Source organism: Tauraco erythrolophus, chromosome 1 (genome assembly GCF_009769465.1).
Source record: "Tauraco erythrolophus isolate bTauEry1 chromosome 1, bTauEry1.pri, whole genome shotgun sequence".
Taxonomy (NCBI): domain Eukaryota; kingdom Metazoa; phylum Chordata; class Aves; order Musophagiformes; family Musophagidae; genus Tauraco; species Tauraco erythrolophus.
Window position 1 is genome coordinate 61,734,398 of NC_141465.1, and position 18,196 is coordinate 61,752,593.

General features: G+C 40.4%; 1 protein-coding gene across 1 annotated transcript in view; it reads left to right on the forward strand.

Moving 5' to 3' along the window:
• ATP10A (ATPase phospholipid transporting 10A (putative)) overlaps positions 1 to 18,196 on the forward strand; it is a 116,858-nt gene that overhangs the window by 90,226 nt on the left and 8,436 nt on the right. The window contains exons 10-16 of the mRNA XM_009987211.2: positions 669 to 1,230; positions 6,744 to 6,847; positions 7,019 to 7,145; positions 9,315 to 9,499; positions 10,855 to 11,176; positions 12,809 to 12,885; positions 17,915 to 18,040. Of these exons, the coding sequence (XP_009985513.2) occupies positions 669 to 1,230; positions 6,744 to 6,847; positions 7,019 to 7,145; positions 9,315 to 9,499; positions 10,855 to 11,176; positions 12,809 to 12,885; positions 17,915 to 18,040 (1,503 nt within the window). The remainder of the gene's footprint in view (positions 1 to 668; positions 1,231 to 6,743; positions 6,848 to 7,018; positions 7,146 to 9,314; positions 9,500 to 10,854; positions 11,177 to 12,808; positions 12,886 to 17,914; positions 18,041 to 18,196) is intronic.

Here is an 18,196-nt window from a genome sequence, read left to right on the forward strand (position 1 = left end):
GATTTCGTGCCAGGGAAACATTTGGAGAATGCTCAATTCTGCTGTTTCAGGAATGCTACACTGTTATATAATAATTTAATATATAGTAATATGAATGTGCTATTAGTACCATTATATCTGTAAAATGATTTATGTAAGCTGAGTTGAGTGATAAAACTGAAGCAAAATGCTGTGACGCTGAAAGAGAAGAGAGTGAAAATTATTTATTTCAGCGTGTTCCTATTGAGAATGTTGTCGACATTGGCATATTCTCATAAAACTTTTCTGATCCCACGCTCCTCTGTAGAAAACTCTCGCGTTAAGTTTTTTTTCACTACCTTCACAGAATCTACCCAAAGAATGACAGTGTTTCCTACTAACAGTAGCTTTTAGTATGCACTACTGGTGGAGGTGCAACATTGACAGTCTATCCATTCGTCATATCTGAGGAGGTGAAAAAAGGAGAAATGTCTTTAATATGTGCTTTCACACACAGGTACAATTCTGAAGTTCTAGTGATTTTTTTTTGCTGTTGATTCAGTTTTGTCCGTTTCCTTTCTCAAAATGCTGTTTGCTCTCAAAGAAATTCTCCTCTTTAGTTGGAGCTGCTTAGACTGAATATCAATGTTGGAATTCTTGTACAGCTTTTCTTTGGGTTTTGCTCATCGGTTTGTTTTTTACTTCTCAAGGTTAGAGATCGATTTGAACTAAAATCTCCAGTAAAAACCATAGAAGACTTCATACGAAGATTCACTCCAAGTCGCTTGACCTCTGGATCTAACAGCAGCAGTTCATCTAGTCTAGCTACAAGCAAATCAATGCACAGATTTGGTTTAAGTGTGCTTTCATCTACATCTACAGATAGCACTTTATTAAAACTGGAAGAGAAGCTGGCATACTCTGCGCAGATGAATAACAATGGCTACAGCTCCCAGCAAGGCCGCACAGCTGTGGGGAGTGGACCTGAGGAGGGAGAACTCCGTTATGAAGCAGAGAGTCCAGATGAAGCTGCTCTCGTCTATGCAGCAAGGGCATATAACTGTTCTCTGGTTGGAAGGCTGTCTGACCAGGTATCAGTCGAGCTACCTCACCTGGGAACATTAAGCTTTGAAGTATTACATACATTGGGCTTTGATTCCGTCAGGAAGAGGATGTCAGTAGTGGTCAGACATCCTCTCACAGATGAAATAAATGTTTACACTAAAGGAGCAGATTCAGTTATTATGGATCTTCTTCTGCCCTGCTCTTCAGGTACACCTTTTACTTACCTTTGCGGGAGTGGGGGGGTTGAGGGGAGGCAGTTAACTGCTTAACTGCTGAAAAACTCATCATATCTTATTGCCTTCTCTGGCAAGTAGACCTGGCTGCTTTTGTTGTGAGTAGAGGGAATGGTAGAATGGCAGCCATCTCTCTTCTTTTATAATACTTTGTTATTATAGCAAATTTTCTGTAACAAATTACTGGTTCCTTATCTTGCAAGCATGAGTTAAATTAATTTCTGTACAAGATCTTTTACTAGGAAACTTTATTTTGAAGGAATTTCTTGAAACTCTGCCAAAGCAATTTACGTTTCTTTAGGAAAACCTGCCCAGCAGTGCTTGGCTATTTAAGTATTTTATATGAAACACAAGCACTTCCTATTGCAGCTCCTCTCTCTATTTCATTTGTGAATCTCTACATCCTTTTGCTGTAATACATTTGCATAAATCAACACATTTATGTTGGTTTGACTATGATGCTAAAGGGCACTGTGAATCAATCAGCCATCAAAACAGAAAGGTTGTGGCAAAAGAAAGATGCTGTTCAGACAAGAAATCTTGGCTTCAAATATGTAGTTGACTAGCAGGGAACAGACATGTAGCTGTGAACATGGAGTACTTCCCTAAAGCCTGGAGAACTCCTCCAGCACCCAGATGTCGCATGAAAAAGGGACAACTTTAAATAGCTGCTAATTATAATCAGTTGGATTCAAGAAGGACCTTGTACGCTTTCAGAAGTCAGAGGAGACACACGGGTTTCAGTTTGCATGAATCAGTTTGCATTTGATTTACTGTATTTTCAACACTAAATTTAATCCAGTGTTGAAAGGTTAGCCTAGTATGAATGGACAGAGCCCGAAAGTGCTAGAGGTACTTCCCATGTTTCACTAATGCATTGACTTTGTGGTTACTTTGACATTAGTTGGAGTAAACAATTGTGAAAGGCTTATACTGTGTAATTTTAGTTTAATGAAATACAGAAAACTGTTGGCATTAGTTTTCTGTTTACAGCCATATAAATCAAATCTGAGCCAAAAAAATTAAGAACAACTTGTCCTTAACTAGCAACAAAGTATTCATGAATAATTTTCTAGTAAAGATCTGCTATCACAGAAGGTACATAGAGCATCTGTGGAAACTTGTTTCCCTCCAAAGTACTAGCAGAGAATTTGTAGTACTGAGAATTTATAATAACATACCTAGAAAATAATGTTTGGAAATGAGTTCTCAGAATGAGAACTGAGAATTAAAAAGAAAATAAATTATTGTTTTATGCCAAGTCTCAAATATTTTGTCACCATATAACAGACAATGTTTGTAGCTGCTGTGTCTGTTCAAAGTAGACTCGATGGATCAAAGAATTTTCGAGCAAATTTTAGGCAGATCTAGGACCCACCTGGGTAGAACCAAGGCCAGTTAGAAACCAAATGGTAACATTACCAAAGGTGGTGTATGTTACAGAAGACGCAGCAAAGTTCCTGAAGATCGGTGCTAGCAGTGAGCAAATTCAGTAGCTGGGCAAATACAGATGTTCCGCCATCTTTACAGACAAGCGAATTGAATGTGGCTTTGAAATTGTGCCCTTTTGTTTGTTTGTCTTTTAGCCCAAATTGACCTGTGAGTTCTAGTCTATTTTGCTTTTGCAAGCAATGTGAAATGCAGCCACTAGAACCTCATAAGCAGTTTCCCTTGTTTTCTCACCCTCTAAGCCACTGCTGGCTTCAGTAATTCTGTGCATTTCAGAGGATCTGTCTGAAAAACATTGGACATTTTTCTTGAGCAACTTCACTCCTGGAACTGAATGCAAAATCTCTGCCTGCAGTATCCTAATGTGAGTGGATATGTTGTCAATTCCTGAGGGAACAGCATCTTTTTACCATTACAGGAAGATGTTCCTCACGTAGAGGGAGCCTCAGAAGATTTATACTGTGGCTATTGTCTATATTGTGAGATCTGTCTGTGGTTTCATCCTGTTCTCTGGTGGTGGCGGAACGTGAGTGTGAGAGGAGAGGTAACGCTTGGAGAATTCAGGCATTTATCGTTTCAAGGAATTGACCAATAAGTGAATCGACATGACAGCTAATCCCAGTGCTCAGTCTTTGCTATCTTAGTGCCTCAGGGACATGTAAATTGTACACCAGTCAAGCGTGCATCTTGAGACTTTGTGGTACTTGTGCTCTTAGACTGAAAGACTAAGGCAACACTGTGTCCCTAACCTCCCAACATCACACTGCATGACTGAGTCCTATCAGACACAAAGATCCTGTTTGTTTGGGAGGAAGAGCATTATAAAATATGACATGAGGAACAGCTAGAAGCAAAAATGTTATACTGTAGCTTCAGTTGTGTCTTACAGAAAATCAGAAATTACCATAGGCTTCAAAACTTAAGTTTCTGAGTTGATTGTGTTCTGCCTGTATATCTAGTTGAGATTGAAACCTGTTATTTTCTGTATAGCATACAGATATTTCCAAAAGTCTTGAAATGATTCCCAATAGTGTATTTATTTTTTTTTCTTATCTCAAGAGTCACAATGTTCATAAATAAGAAAGTTACTGTTTGAGTCAATAATCAATTCGCACAGGAGCTGTGAACATACGTCATTGAGAAAACAATGAAAGGGCTGGCTTTCTGCAGCTTGCAATTATAGAAGGAAGTGAAGCAAGCAGAATGCCACTAGCTCTCATTCTTCTGGAGGAAACTTATTTGCTGGTTTTCACTTCTGTGGTGCATGTGGTCACACTGCTCAGCATAGACACTACATCCCAGCTAAAAAGAATCTCCACAACTGGATTTTGTCTGCAAGACATTCCTTCCCTCTTAACTTCTGAGCACAAGATAAATCTCAGGGTAAGACTGATGAGGCACATAGAGAGCTAGAAAGGGATTAACTTTCCTTAATATCCTAATGAAGGAGGGAGATGCAGTCTTCCACGCTGGAATTGAGAATTCGCATGCAAAATAGTGTGCACATCTCAACTTGTAGAGAATTATTGTCTTTGTTCATTGAAGGTGGTATAAGCATTTGACATTGTGATCACTGCATTAGTGCCCATGATACTCAGATCTGAAGTGGTTAAAAACACTTAAAGTAATAGAAACCACTCTTGGTGTGTTTAAGCACCTATTCAAGTTTGCGCTATTTGAAACCAGTGAGTGACTGAAATAGCTGCTCCCGTAAGACAGTTTTTTGTGGGATGTGCAAGAAATATGGCGTTTCTCTCTAGAATAATAATGTATCACAATAAATTAGGAAGAGTGCTTGCCTACTTTATTCTTCTAAAGTTGAAAAAGCTGACTTACTAATACAAGAAGCCTACAAGAATGTTTGCTGCAGTATGTCTCCCAGAAAAAAATTTCTTGTATTACACAGCCAAGTCGCATATGCCAAAAAGATTATCATGCACAAATAGAAAAGAATCAGAAAGAATCTATCACAAATAGAAAAGAAGGTAAATGAAAATGTGTTAGGTTTCCAGTTTAGTATACGCACATTTCCACTTTATGTAGCAGCTGAATCTAGTTGTGAGCTGGTTTCGTAGCTTCTGAAGGAACCTCGTGGTGTGTGTGTCAGAGCCACAAGCTACAGTGTAAGAAGGGGCTTTCCAGTTGCAAATAATATTTGTAGGCATGTTCTTCTGGAGTAATATATCTGTATTGATGCTCTGAGAAAATCTGTAGTGATAGCACAGGTAGCATTAATACAGAGATGGACAGGTCCACCAGAATATCCCTACCAGTATTCACCACATGACCTTAATCAGAGATAGAACTAAAATGAAGGAATGCTGGAAATACCAGTCTTTATGGAGTCCCTTAGGAACAACTGGGTATGTACACTCACAGCGTTACAGACCTAGAGAGGATGGGACAGTCTTTAAATGTAAGAAAATAGCTATATGGTGAGTAAAATGTGCTGATGCATGGTTGAGGTAACAGGAACAAAACACGGAATATTGAGATTGCAAGCTCCCAGCTCCTTCCTTCCTTCAACATCAACACATGTACGTGTTTGTGCTGGAGACTCTGGTTTGACATTGCGTTGCTATATAAATATGAAAGTGCTGAGTGCTGTGTCAGTTTATAGACAAAGAGCCATGTACATATGTGGTCATACATAGCAAGATCAAATTGGGTATGAATGCACACTGGGAAAATGGGCACTAAAAGGTGTAAACAGTATGATATTTGTGTCATCTAATTTAGATACCTGTATTAAGTGCTTAATATGTACTCAGTATGGTCAGTTGAGAGAGGTGAGCGCATCCAGTGGTGAACTGAGATCATATGTAGGAGGTGTCTTCAGGTGCTCAGACTTCTGGTGATAAGTGGCATTCATCTGACTCTGTGACTGGTTACTGTGCAAATACGAATATTGCATTAAGGAACAGCTCCAATTATGAAATTATAATCCTGAAATGATTGTACACCTCCAAAAAAACATGTGGGCTTTAAAAAAAAAAAAATTACATGACATCAGGGAATAGGAAAACCTGCCATAAGGTACCAGTAATTCTCACTCAATGGTTCCAATCTAAAAATTTACCAGCTTTTACATTTACGTTAGTACTAACCCTGCAATTTGTATTATTTGATTGCTACTACAGTACGTTGTACATGAACCTCTCTTGATCCTAGATGATAAAAAAGACTCATATCACCTGTTTTTAACTTTTGAAGACATCATTTCAGATAACAAGATGGAACAAAATGTGTTACCATCATATTCATTACTCTTTTTTTTTATGACACTGTGAGCACATTGAATCAATCGCAACTAAGGAGAGAAAAGAAACAGATGCTCAGTCCTGATTTTGAGTTCTTACACATAGCTTTAAGTGAAAAGTAAAGCTAAGTGGCAGTTGTGCTACTACATTCAAGGTGGAAGCTAGCTATGAGGTCTGCACAAGTGCAAATTCACTTCTAAATGAAGTCACAGTCATACCCAGAACTTCTTGCATTGGCTCAGGCCGATAGGTAGTATCAGTACAGCAGTAACAGAAGTACCTTCATACATTTAAATATACAAAACAGAGTACCATTTCCAGTTCTTTTGAGATACTAACCTTGGTGGAAAACTAAGTGCTATTTTTAAGTGTCATTTTTCTGCACATGACGAGATGTGGAGAAGCATTTGCTAGTAGTGTATTTGAAATCATACTTCTCTTTCTGACATTATTGTTTTCTGTGAAGATTATCATGATTTTTTAAAGTATTCAGACCAAACAAGTACTTAAGGAATAAGAAAAAGGAGGTCTTTCTCACATACATTCACAATGACTTTTGAAGAGAGAAGACAGAAAAGATGATGAAACAAAAAGAGAAGATTTTTTTTTTTTTAATGGAATGTTTTACTTGAGTTTCCCAGGAGACATCAGCAGCTCTGTAAAAGTATCAGTTATAAAATGCCAGTACAGTGGGTACTGCAGACAAGTTTTTATCCTCTGAGGCCATTCAGCTGCTGTTATTTTCCAAACACTAATTTGTTTTTTCATTCTTATCTAGGTGACCCTCGAGGCAAACATCAAAAAAAAATCCAAAGCAAAACCCAGAATTACCTTAATCTGTATGCTGTAGACGGGCTGCGGACCCTCTGTATTGCAAAAAGAGTAAGTAAATGCGTACTCTTAGTTTGCTTTGAAGGCGAGTCTTGACAAAGATTACTGAAGGCATTTATTAATTTATTGTTCTTGGTTCATAACTTCTTTTTCATTTTATTCAGGAAAGTATGAATGCCTCTGCATCACATTGACTGTGCCCTCACATACTCTTTTTAATAGGTTCTCAGCAAGGAGGAGTATGCCTGTTGGTTAAAAAGTCATTTAGAAGCAGAATCCTCTATTGAAAATCGTGAAGAACTTCTGTTTCAGTCAGCACTGCGGATAGAGAAGAATCTGCATCTGCTAGGTAATGAAATGAGAGTTGGACATTAAATTAAAATGTGTTAAAAATTCTGAAAGCTTGGCTATGAAATCTGTTCTTTCCCTTAAATGGTTTCTACCAGCACAGAAATCCGCTTCTTTTGGACTGTGTCATGGTTGTCATGTGTAGCACCACAAAGGAGTGGGGTATAATTAACGTAACAGACAAATCCTGTTTTCCTTGCTCCTGCCATCATTTTATCACTAGTGAAAAGAGTGGAGTAACACCAGGGATGAATTTGACACCATATCATAAATGGGAACTGCTGCTCTAAACAGGAGGAGGACTTGGCCCAACCTGTCTACAGAATTTCGTTAGCTTAGTGCCACTTCAGCATGTCAAAGACTTCCGTGACTCCAGGGGCACTAGAGACACTCATAAAGCAAAGCTCATCAACTGCATTTGTGAGAGGCATCAGCTCTCACGTACATCAGGTTCAGCACATGCACTCAGGGCCTGTGTATTCTGTGGAAAGGGACTGCAGTATTTCATCATAATGCAGTTAAAATCAATGTATGTAAAATGTATTCCAAGGACTAAGTCATATTCTTCCTCTGCTGAGTTGAGATGCTGAAAGAACTGAGATTATAAAGTGTGTATATATCTGCTATTACTCCAAGCATCCAACTGCTTTCTCTGGCAAAGAAACTGGGACAGCCATAACACTGTTGGAGATAAGAACCTTCACTAATTGCAGACATGCCTGTCACTGGGAGACGAGATCCACCTCACCCAACTTCCGATATATCTGCTACAGATCTCCATGTAACCAATGGAGAGACCCCAAAAAAAAAAAAGTACAGTTCATTTAGTCTGTCGTAGATACCCACTTTAGGATTAGATGAATCACACCCTTGAAGTTTCTCTTTCGCTCCTCTGACTTGAAGGGGACCATGAGGTGGTCCACATTAATGGACCACATTAATCAGGAAGATCCCACCATGGTTGTGCCTGTTGGCTCTGGCTGTGCTCTAAAAAAAAAAAAAAAAAAGAAGTGAAATTGAACTGCCAGACAAATAAGCATGCTCATACTGTGGTTTGTATCTTGCCATGATCAGTTATGGTTAGGTTGTGGGAATAAAAATGTGAGTCTGGAAAAGGAATATCTTTTCCTTTGTACGGTGTTTGGTTAATAATAGCTTTGCTGACATTGCCGTAAGAATGTGTTTCCACTTACATGACTGATGCTCAGACGTCAGGTGGACTTCTATTGCTGAAATGATTTTTTCAAGAAACAACCATAGGAATGACAAATAGCTGGTAAAAGTTTACTTTGCTTTTCCTGTTGTTCCAGGTAACTTGCATGCCTGTCACCTCCCTGTTCTCTAGTAGTGAGAGCTTACATTTCCTCACATCGAAGCCTCTCTAAAACTCAGTAGATCACTGGTATATCAGTGGTAACACTGAACTTGGTCTTGAGCTAAGGTCCTGAGCCTTTGCTACAGTGTTTGAAAATCTTATCTTTATCAATTGATTTACGAAAGCATAGGAAAGATACTCCATCTCTTATAAACTAGTAGAAAGATACACTGAAAGCGTGAAAAAGCCACATTTTACTTTCACGTCATGGCCAACAGATTTTTGATTTATTCTCTGCTATATCTCATTCAGCAACCAGTGTCTTTCTGCAAGAGCAAAGAGCAGGAAAAAGTTTATGTCCACAGCCCAATGTGCTGTTGCCAAGCTGCTGTTCTGCTGTCATTCCCCTTCAAAAGGGAGAAATCTCTAGTAAGCCAGCCACTTCTGGCTGAAGAAAGGCAGTTAGGACCCTTGAGAACTGAAACAATCTCCTAGAAGCAACAGTATCTTCTCTAGCAACATTCAGAAGAAATGGTGAAGATAGAGAGCAGAGAAACAATAAGCAAAGATACATCAGCCTTGTGAACCTCTGAAACTGGAAGTACCATCAGATTGCTTTTGAAGTTTTGAATTCTGGATTTTTTGTTGACTGTTGATGCGGATGTTTACCCCAGATACTGTCTGCTCCTCTCTTGATACAACAAAAAAGCTGCCTGACTCTTGCAACCACTGGTAGTTTAGCTATTTCCCAATAAAAGTGACTACTGTTTTTTCTGAAAAATCCAAACTTACAATTTGGGGTGAACCATAAGTGTTCATTTAATGTGGAATATTTTGCTTTTTATGTGTGCTTAGGTGCAACTGGCATTGAAGACCGTTTACAGGACGGTGTTCCAGAAACCATTGCAAACTTGCGCAAAGCTGGGTTACAGATTTGGGTTCTTACTGGAGACAAGCAAGAAACAGCTGTTAATATTGCATATGCCTGCAAGCTACTAGATCACGATGAAGAAATCATCACTTTGAATGCTGAATCACCAGTAAGCAGATCCAAAACACAAGTTTACTTGTGAACTAGCTTTACTTTATTTTCAACTTGTACAATTAAAAGTTTGATGGCTTTTTTTTTTCCTTTCCCTCTTTTTTTTTTCTTCTCTTCCTGCTTCATCCGTAATTTTCAGGTAGGACATCTCTTTGAATACTTTTCAGTGAATCATGCTTCTACGTCATAGTGTCTTGTATCATAAACTTACTAAAGACATGTAATTGTGTGTAGTTGCCTCCACCATGAATGAAAATATGCCATAGCAGCATAAATGCCTGCCTTTGGTATGCATTCTCAAACCATTCCTAGTTTTGCTTATTGGCACTAATGGGTCTCCAAAAGCAACCTGTTATTAAACACGTGTTGAGGAAGAAAACAATTGATCACCTGTTGAGAACTTGTGCTTTATTTTACATCAGTGAAATGCAGTTATTTAGATAACTCAGTCATTCATGTTTTCTCAGGTGGCTTTTCTCTGGAGGTAGAAGCAATACTTAAATGTCTATGCTAACACTGAGAGTCAGAAAAACACATCTACAGTAATGCCTTACTTCCTAACAGACCTTTTCTAATTCTTCTGAATTACTGATCTTCCCTGTGCTCAACTTGCTGCAAGCAGACAATCACAGAGAGTTTACTGGTATGGTCTAACATACAAGGAACCAGACTGACAGTGCTATAGTCCTTTAATGGGGTGATAAAATTGGACTTCAGATCAGCAGAGGAGAGGTAGGCCAGCAGTATCCAGCTCCAATTTCTTTTGAAAAGGAAGAAAAGATAACAGCATTTTCCATTCTTGAGTGTGTCAACTGACCTGGTAAATTGATTTTCCATCATCTTTTTTTTCTGTCATACTTCACTGTAAGACCGATAGCATTTCATTTTAAATGTTCATATATTCTCAATAACATCTTTCAGTTGAGTATGGCTAGGAGAGACAATTCAACTTAAATAACTTTTAATTGGCCTTTAACAATGCATCACTAGTTGATCTGAGTTGTAGGCGTATACATGGTATCACCATACTTAACTTGGTACTGATACTGAATATATCATCTCCCAGCACTGTTATTCTGAGGAGGTAAAAGAAGTTAGTTTACCATACAATACTGCATCTTAAACAGGAAGTAGATTTTAAGCTTTTCAAGTCCTCATTGCTGTCATATCTTCTGGAAGAATTAAGTGTGTTTAGAGCGAATAGAGAAGGAGATTATTAGAAATTAAAAAACTTTAACAGTGCAGCAAATATAACACATTCCTCATATTCCTTATGCCTAAATACACAGCAAACACAAACATTTGAATACATGTTCTTTTCTCTCAAGTATATTTATTTTGAATCTTTTTCAGGAGACATGTGCTGTCTTGCTGGAACAGTGTCTGCAATGCATAGAGTCTAAATTTTCAAACAACACAATAGACGAAGCTACTGGAAACATGACTGTTGGGTTCACGCCTCTCTATCCACCCTCTTCCTCTGTGCTTTCCAGCTTGGGCCTAGTGATTGATGGAAGGACTCTAGCTTATGCCCTGGAACCTACACTAGAAGATAAATTTCTTGCACTAGCCAAGCGATGCCGTTCAGTACTGTGTTGTCGCTCTACCCCAATCCAAAAGAGCATGGTAGTGAAACTAGTCAGAGACAAACTGAAAGCAATGACCTTGGCAATAGGTAAATATCTTAAACTAGTTTGCCTTGATATATACTATGCCTTGAGAATTTTGACTTTTTGACTTGCAGTAGGACCCTTCCAGCTGCCTCACAACTCAAATAGCCTTCCAATTTTGTCTGAAAATGTGTCAGACTCTAACATATTTACTCTAACATATTTATTCAAAACCAAGATAGAACTCTGCAGTAGTATTTGGCATGTCTTCCTACAGAAGTTAGGTAATTGGCTCCCAGATATGCTATGAGGTTTTGGCACATCTGAACACATGATTTTTGCATAAGAAAAGTCAACCAGCTCTTCTTTCCCCATGTCAAGTTTAGGGTCATGTTGCGTTAGAAGATAGGACTGCAGCATCTATTGTCACAAAAACACTGGCTTTCCTCTACCTGTCTTGGTTAATCATAGCAGTAACACATGTGGGTTGGACCTTCCCATGAGAAACTCTAAGTACATATAATTGCCAGACTGCTCTGACATTCATATCACCAAATGCGTGCTGATTATAATAATCCTTATGCTCACTATATTATATCTAGCTCAAATATGCCTTCCTCGTAGTGAATTTATGTCTTTGGCTGTCTGACTGTGGACATAATGTTGTCAAAAATGTCTGGCTGGTTAACTTGAATTATCCAGAATGGTTAAAAACAGTAGTGGAGACTGGGCAGCTTGTGTTTTCCTTCTCTCTGAGCATCTCGAGCCTGTGAGTTGAACTCAAGCTCCTGCTCTGGCTTAGAAGCCTACCTGTATGCATTCTCCCTTTTAACCAGCATGAGCTAACTTGAGGTTGTGTCACACAGTCGCAAAGACATCAGCTTTGTCAGGTGAGCAGATACCATTCTTATGTGTGCTGGCAGCAGGGAAACTGGAGTGAGATATCAATGTGTGCCTTGGCCACTGGTTTATTAAAACCAAGCGTCTTGTCGTCAGCTAATACAGTTTCGTTTTCCACTAGCACACTGGCTGTAAATTTAAGAGGTTAAGAAGTAGATACATGTCCCATTCTGATATCCTTTCTATGGCGCCTATCACTTGTGATATCATGATTGAAGCAGAACAAGGGATGATGACTGCGCAACCATTGCAGTTAAATCTACCTGTGATGGGTGTATTGAAGATTTCGAACTGGTCAATCCAAGTCCAGAATTCATCTACCTTTTAACTTCATTCTATTTTTACTGTGTAGACATTCTTACTGGCATTAGGCCTTCTTGAACATTTCGTTCTTAGTCATACCTGATTGCAGGCAGACAGTCTGCAGAAGCAGAAGTATTGGGAAGCTCATTCTCAGCCTTCTAGTGTTTCAGTATTTGTGAAGTTCAGGTCTGATACTTGAATTTTAGACTTACTAAAAACAGAGGAATTTGTTTTATTTTTACTTGTCCACAATAAAAAAAAGTCTACAAAGATCAGAATGTTTTGGCAGCTTTGCCGAGCTTTGAATTTTATATTCCAAAGATGGATCCTTTCCTACACCATGTCTCACATACTAAAACCCACCCAACATTCAGTGTTCATCTCCTTTACCATACTCAGCCAGCACCCAGTAACAACTGGTTTTCCTTTGCTTTGCTGCTGCTAACTGTTCCTGGTCTACTAGGGAAAACAAAACAGTATCCTGTCATCTTTAGGTGATGGTGCTAATGATGTCAGCATGATCCAAGTGGCAGATGTTGGCGTGGGGATCTCTGGTCAAGAAGGCATGCAGGTAATGTTGCTTATTCACTGAAAAGCACTTCCATGAAAGGGTGTGTTCTGATTTTGTGTGGTGGGGTTTGGTAGCAGGGGAGGGGCTGCAGAGATGGCCCTTGTAAGGAGATTTGAGAAGCTTCCCAGGCTCCAAAAACAGGTTGGACCAGTCCCTGGCCAGGTGGGAACCCCTCAGGTCAGGGCCGAGCCAGTCAGTGCCTCTGCAAATGCCCTATTTATGAAGTGGTCAAAGGAACCCAAACCAGGCTGGACCTGCAGTGAAGAGAGGGGGGAGGCAGGAGGCTGGTCCCCTGGCCTCCAGGCAGGCGACTGCTCGTGCTGGGCTGCTGCCACTCAGCTGGAGATGGCCACAGCGGCGCAGCTTGGAGAGCTCCGAAGCACCCCGCTCCCAGGGCACCCACTGGTCAGTTTGTCCTGCTGGGACTGCTGAGGTTCATCGGGTCGGTCAGGCCCAGCATGGCTGCAGCAAAGAGAAGACCAAGATCTGAAACAGTTATGCAGACACTGAGGTCAGTGAAGATGGAGCAGGAGGAGGTGCACCAGAGCTGAGATTCCCCTGCAGCCCGTGGTGAGACAGCAGATGGCCCCACTGCAGCCCTTGGAGATTAACGGTGGAGCAGAGATCCACCCTCAACCTGTGGAGAACCCCATGCTGGAGCAGAGATGCCTGTGCCTGAAGGAATTCTCAGAGGATTGTCTCCCTGGGAAAGGACCCTCCATGCTACTGGAGACTCACAGTGAAACAGAGATGAATCTGCATTCTGTGAGAAGAGAATCCATGCCAGAACAGGTGGCTGCACCCTAAGATGCTGTGACTCCATGGGAAAAGCCCACACTGATGGGTAAGGATTGCATCTTGCGGGAAAGACTCACGTTGGAGAAGTTTGTGGACTATTTCCCATGAGGAGGACATCCATTGGACCAGGGGAAGAGTGTAAGGAGTCCTCCTTTAAAGAAGGAGAAGCAGAAACAGTGTGTGGCAATCTGACCTGCAGCCCCCATTCCCATCCCCCTGCACCGCTGGGGGAGGAGATAGAGCTGGGAAGAAGGGTGGGGGGAAGGTGTTTTTAAGATCTGGCTTTGTTTCTCATTGCCCTCTCTGAATGAATTGGTAACAAATTAAATTGATTGGTCCCCAAGCTGAGACTGTTTTGCCTGTGGCCATGGTTGGTGGGTGATCCCTCCCTATTCTCATCTTGATCCTCAGGCCGTTTGTTATCTTTTCCTCCTCTCCACTGAGGAGTGAGCAAGCAGCTTCGTGGTGGCTTAGCTGCCGGCTGGGCTGAACCACGACAGGGTGAAGTAGGCACTCCCCATACCTCAGCATGGCCAAGCTGCCTTTGGACAGCCAGCACAAATAAAGGAGAAGCAGCAAGTTGCACTCGGGGCTGCCAGTTGCATGTCATAAGGATGCTTTCAGCTTCAGCTTGAGCTTGTGTTTGTTCTCAGATCTGTGGTGAGTTTAAACACGCTACCTTCTCAGAAAATTCAGCTTACCACATCCTCTAAGCAGTATGTTTTAAGAAATTGTTTATTAAGCACTGGTTTAAAGGAGGAAGAAATCTCAGCTGTGCATTATTTAGGAAATAAAAGTTCACCTTATTCTGGCTTTGATTCTCCCCTCTCCTATATTGCTTGGGTATACTCCTGGGGAGCAGCTGCACAAGCCCATCTGGCTGATGCAGCTTATCTGCATGGTGTGGTGGTGCCCCTTAGCCCACCCACCCACACACCTCACTCACTCAGACCATTCAGGTAGCAGAAGAGTGAAGAAAAAGAAAACAGCAGCCCTTTGCGGCATCACTGCTCCCTACACACTACTCCAGGTCTTGGTTTTCTCCCCATTTCCTGCCACAGGGAACAGCAAGATAAGGGGACTTGCCTGTAGTCTTTCAGATGTGCCCAGCCTGTGATTACTGTATTTACCACTGTGTAAGAGGTACTCCTCCCATCCACGGAAGAGAGGAGATATATATGTATAGGATGTATTACCTACTGTCTTACCTATTGTCTCTGCCTCCTCTACCGCTAGTGCAGTTTGGTTGCCTTGTTAGCACCGGACTTGGCAGTAAGACACAGAGAATGAGGAACATACCTCATTTCCACAACCTGCCTTGTATTTGGGCTGGGTGCATGCCAATTGGGTGAGAAAATAGAGCAGCTGAGTATATGTCAAAGAGCTTTTCAGAGAAGATGGGAAGTGTTTCCATCCTGAGGACCTGAGCAGATGAGCATGCTCCTTAACTTAGTTACCGGTGGGTGGTTCTCTGACCCACATTGCATTTTTGCAACACTGGCTGGATGTTTTTCAGAAAACAGAAGAAAGGCCTCCTTCACAGAGTGCGCAAGTTGACTATAAAATTTTATTCCATGGGATTTCATGAATGTTGTGATTTAATTGGGTCAACATACAAATTTATGAAACAAAAATTTAAGTGAGCTATGAACTTGGATGTCAACTTTGTATATTTTGTGACATGCAGATCACCAGAAGCTAGGACAGTACTGTGCAGAAAAGTCAGAAGTTGTTTTTCATATTTATTCATCCTCTCTTGGCCATAGTTGAAGGCTGGATACTAGGGAAGATGGTCTTGCCCAGCAGAGCTATTACACTTTTTTTCTTCTTATAATCATCCAGTGTGTTCAGCCAAAGTAATCTCCAGGGCAAATGGATGTCCATCAGTGCTCTTCAAACAACCAAATTTCAGGCCTATAATCTATTAAAAATGCTTGTCAAACACGTTAGCAGCTGTAAATTAAACTGGAAAAAAGCTACCACAAAAATATTCAGATACTCATTGTGCATATGGCATCCTAGCCATAGACCTGACTTTGATGGCCAGAGAGGGCAGGAGAAAAGGAAGTCTTGGATTAAGCTCATTCATACGAAGTGTATTTGTTGTTCCACAGCCTTCATCAGGCTCCGAGAGCTTTGCATTACTTACGCAGTATCACTCTGCAGGCAGTCTAGGCTCCAGAGAGCCCAGAGGAGACTTTTTGTGGGGTCCACTCCAAGCCTGTCAATTCAAAAAAGTCTGCCCCAGATTCCTTGGGTCTTATCGTCTCTTACAAACTTAATCATCAGCTGCTATCATCTGTGTATTGATGCAGATCTATAGTGCTCATAGCATTTTTTTTACTCCTCTCCCCATTATGCCACTTTCTGTTGAGCTCATACACTTTAACAATAACCGGTCCTCAAATACCCTGGTTTTGTGGTATATTCAAATCTGAAAGCTATTTGCTCATTAACCCATTAACCTACCTGTCTTTTTCTAAATGAAAGTTCAACAGAGTGGAAAATGTTTACAGATCCCTTCCTTTACTGCAAGCTCCTAAGGAACCGTGCAGGCCTCTTTACTATAAACATCTGTCAGAATCTTACACATACAGGTACTCAGAAGGCGTTGAGCATTTAGCTGTCTAAAACAGCAATACTCTCTGATGTATTTTCTTTCCACATTCTGTGGACGCATGTGGAGCATGAATCACTTTTTCCTGCGAAAAAGCTGGAAGAAAAAAAAATGTGAAAATCAAGGGGGTATTTTGAGACAAAATAAACATGCAAATGTAATTGGATAACACTATCTTATCTTCTTCAGTATGTTTCTCACTGTGATCAAAATGGAATAAGAAAGAAAAAATCCCTGACACTTCTCACAATGTGTTGTGAAGTACTATGTTAGAAGCACAAATGAAAAGAAGCTAGTGGTTTTGTTTTAGCATTAGAATAGACTGAGATGGGTGGAGGACAAGGAAGCAGACATAGCACAGCTCTGTTCTCCTCAAGACAGCTGTATGTCTGCAAGACAAATCAGACTGTTCTGTGCAAGGAGGTTATGACAAGTGTATCTCAGTACCTGAGAAATCCCAGGATCTGTAAACATACTAAAAAATGTCCTAGTGCTTATATACATCTACTACTTAAGTTACAATGTATTATTACACCTTCTCTTGCATACTGTTTTAGAGTTTATTTTAATAGCTTCTACAAGCACTTACTTGGGAGAACTGAGCCCTTCTGATGATTTGCCAAGAAAGGGAATTAGGAAAAATTAAAAGGAAAGATGTCTCTAGTTTAAAAATACAGCCAAAATACACCCTACAGAGTGTAAGGAAGACATTGCTCCTTTGGAGGTTTTCATCTTTTCTTATGTTTTTGCTGAACTGTGAGAAGAAAGGTGATACCAAAATAGAAAATGAAATGTAGAATAATATTAAATGAAATCTTAGTGTGATCCTAGGAATATGGAAGATCATGAAACAACTGTGATAACACATCATTTACAAGAAGGTCTCATCGAGATGTACAATACCCTAAGTTTTAGCCAGAAATAGAGAGAAACTAAATGATTCATTTTGTCAGTGTGATTTGGCAGTCTGCACAGTCCCAGAGGAGTCTCATCTAGTGTGATATTTTTTCATAGACAGTTTTAGAAAACATGCGATTTTAAAAATCCCTCAAAATACTGATATCTCAGGACAGCGAGTAAACTTTATAAGCCAGGATTGCAAATGTTAATTAAAACTAATATTTTTATTGTTTTGTCTTTTAAAGGCCAGTAATTATGATGCAGCCACTTAGTTGTGCTTTTCTTATTTTATTCTCTGGAAATCTATTTTGCCCTGTAAGTACTCTGCAGTTTTTACAGAGGAAGATGTTACAGCCACCCAGATGTTCACACCTGGGCCCTAAGCCATCATGCTTATGCAACTGCAGTTGGCAGCCATTCTCCCACTTCTTGGTTTTTGCTGCTGCTTGTCACCCTCTGGAACATAGACTGTCATCTTCTTTGGCGAGGACCAGGTCGCGTTCCGTGTTCTGCCAAGCTACCGGGTTTGCTCATGGGTATTCCAAATCAGTGCAGCCATAGCTGCATTTCAGATGCACTGTAACGGATTTCATTCTTCACCAATTCATACAGTCAATTTCCATTGACCATGTCAGTTAAGAAGATGGCTAGATTGACTGTTGGTGTTAAAAGTGATGCTTTAGAATAATGATTCCAACTTTTCTTTCATTAAAGGCGGTGATGGCAAGTGACTTTGCAATCCCAAGGTTCCGGCATTTGGAGAAGCTCTTGCTTGTTCATGGCCACTGGTGTTATTCCCGACTCGCCAGCATGGTGCTGTATTTCTTCTACAAAAACGCAGTGAGTGTTTGACTTGGCAGCTTTATGGCACCACATGTTTCCAGGGTTTATTTTGTGCTAAGTGAGCATTAGGTCAGCCTTCAAATAGTTTATAAATAAGCTGCAAAGAAATTTGCAGAGTTGAAAGACAGCTGGCTGCCATTTGCAGGAATACAG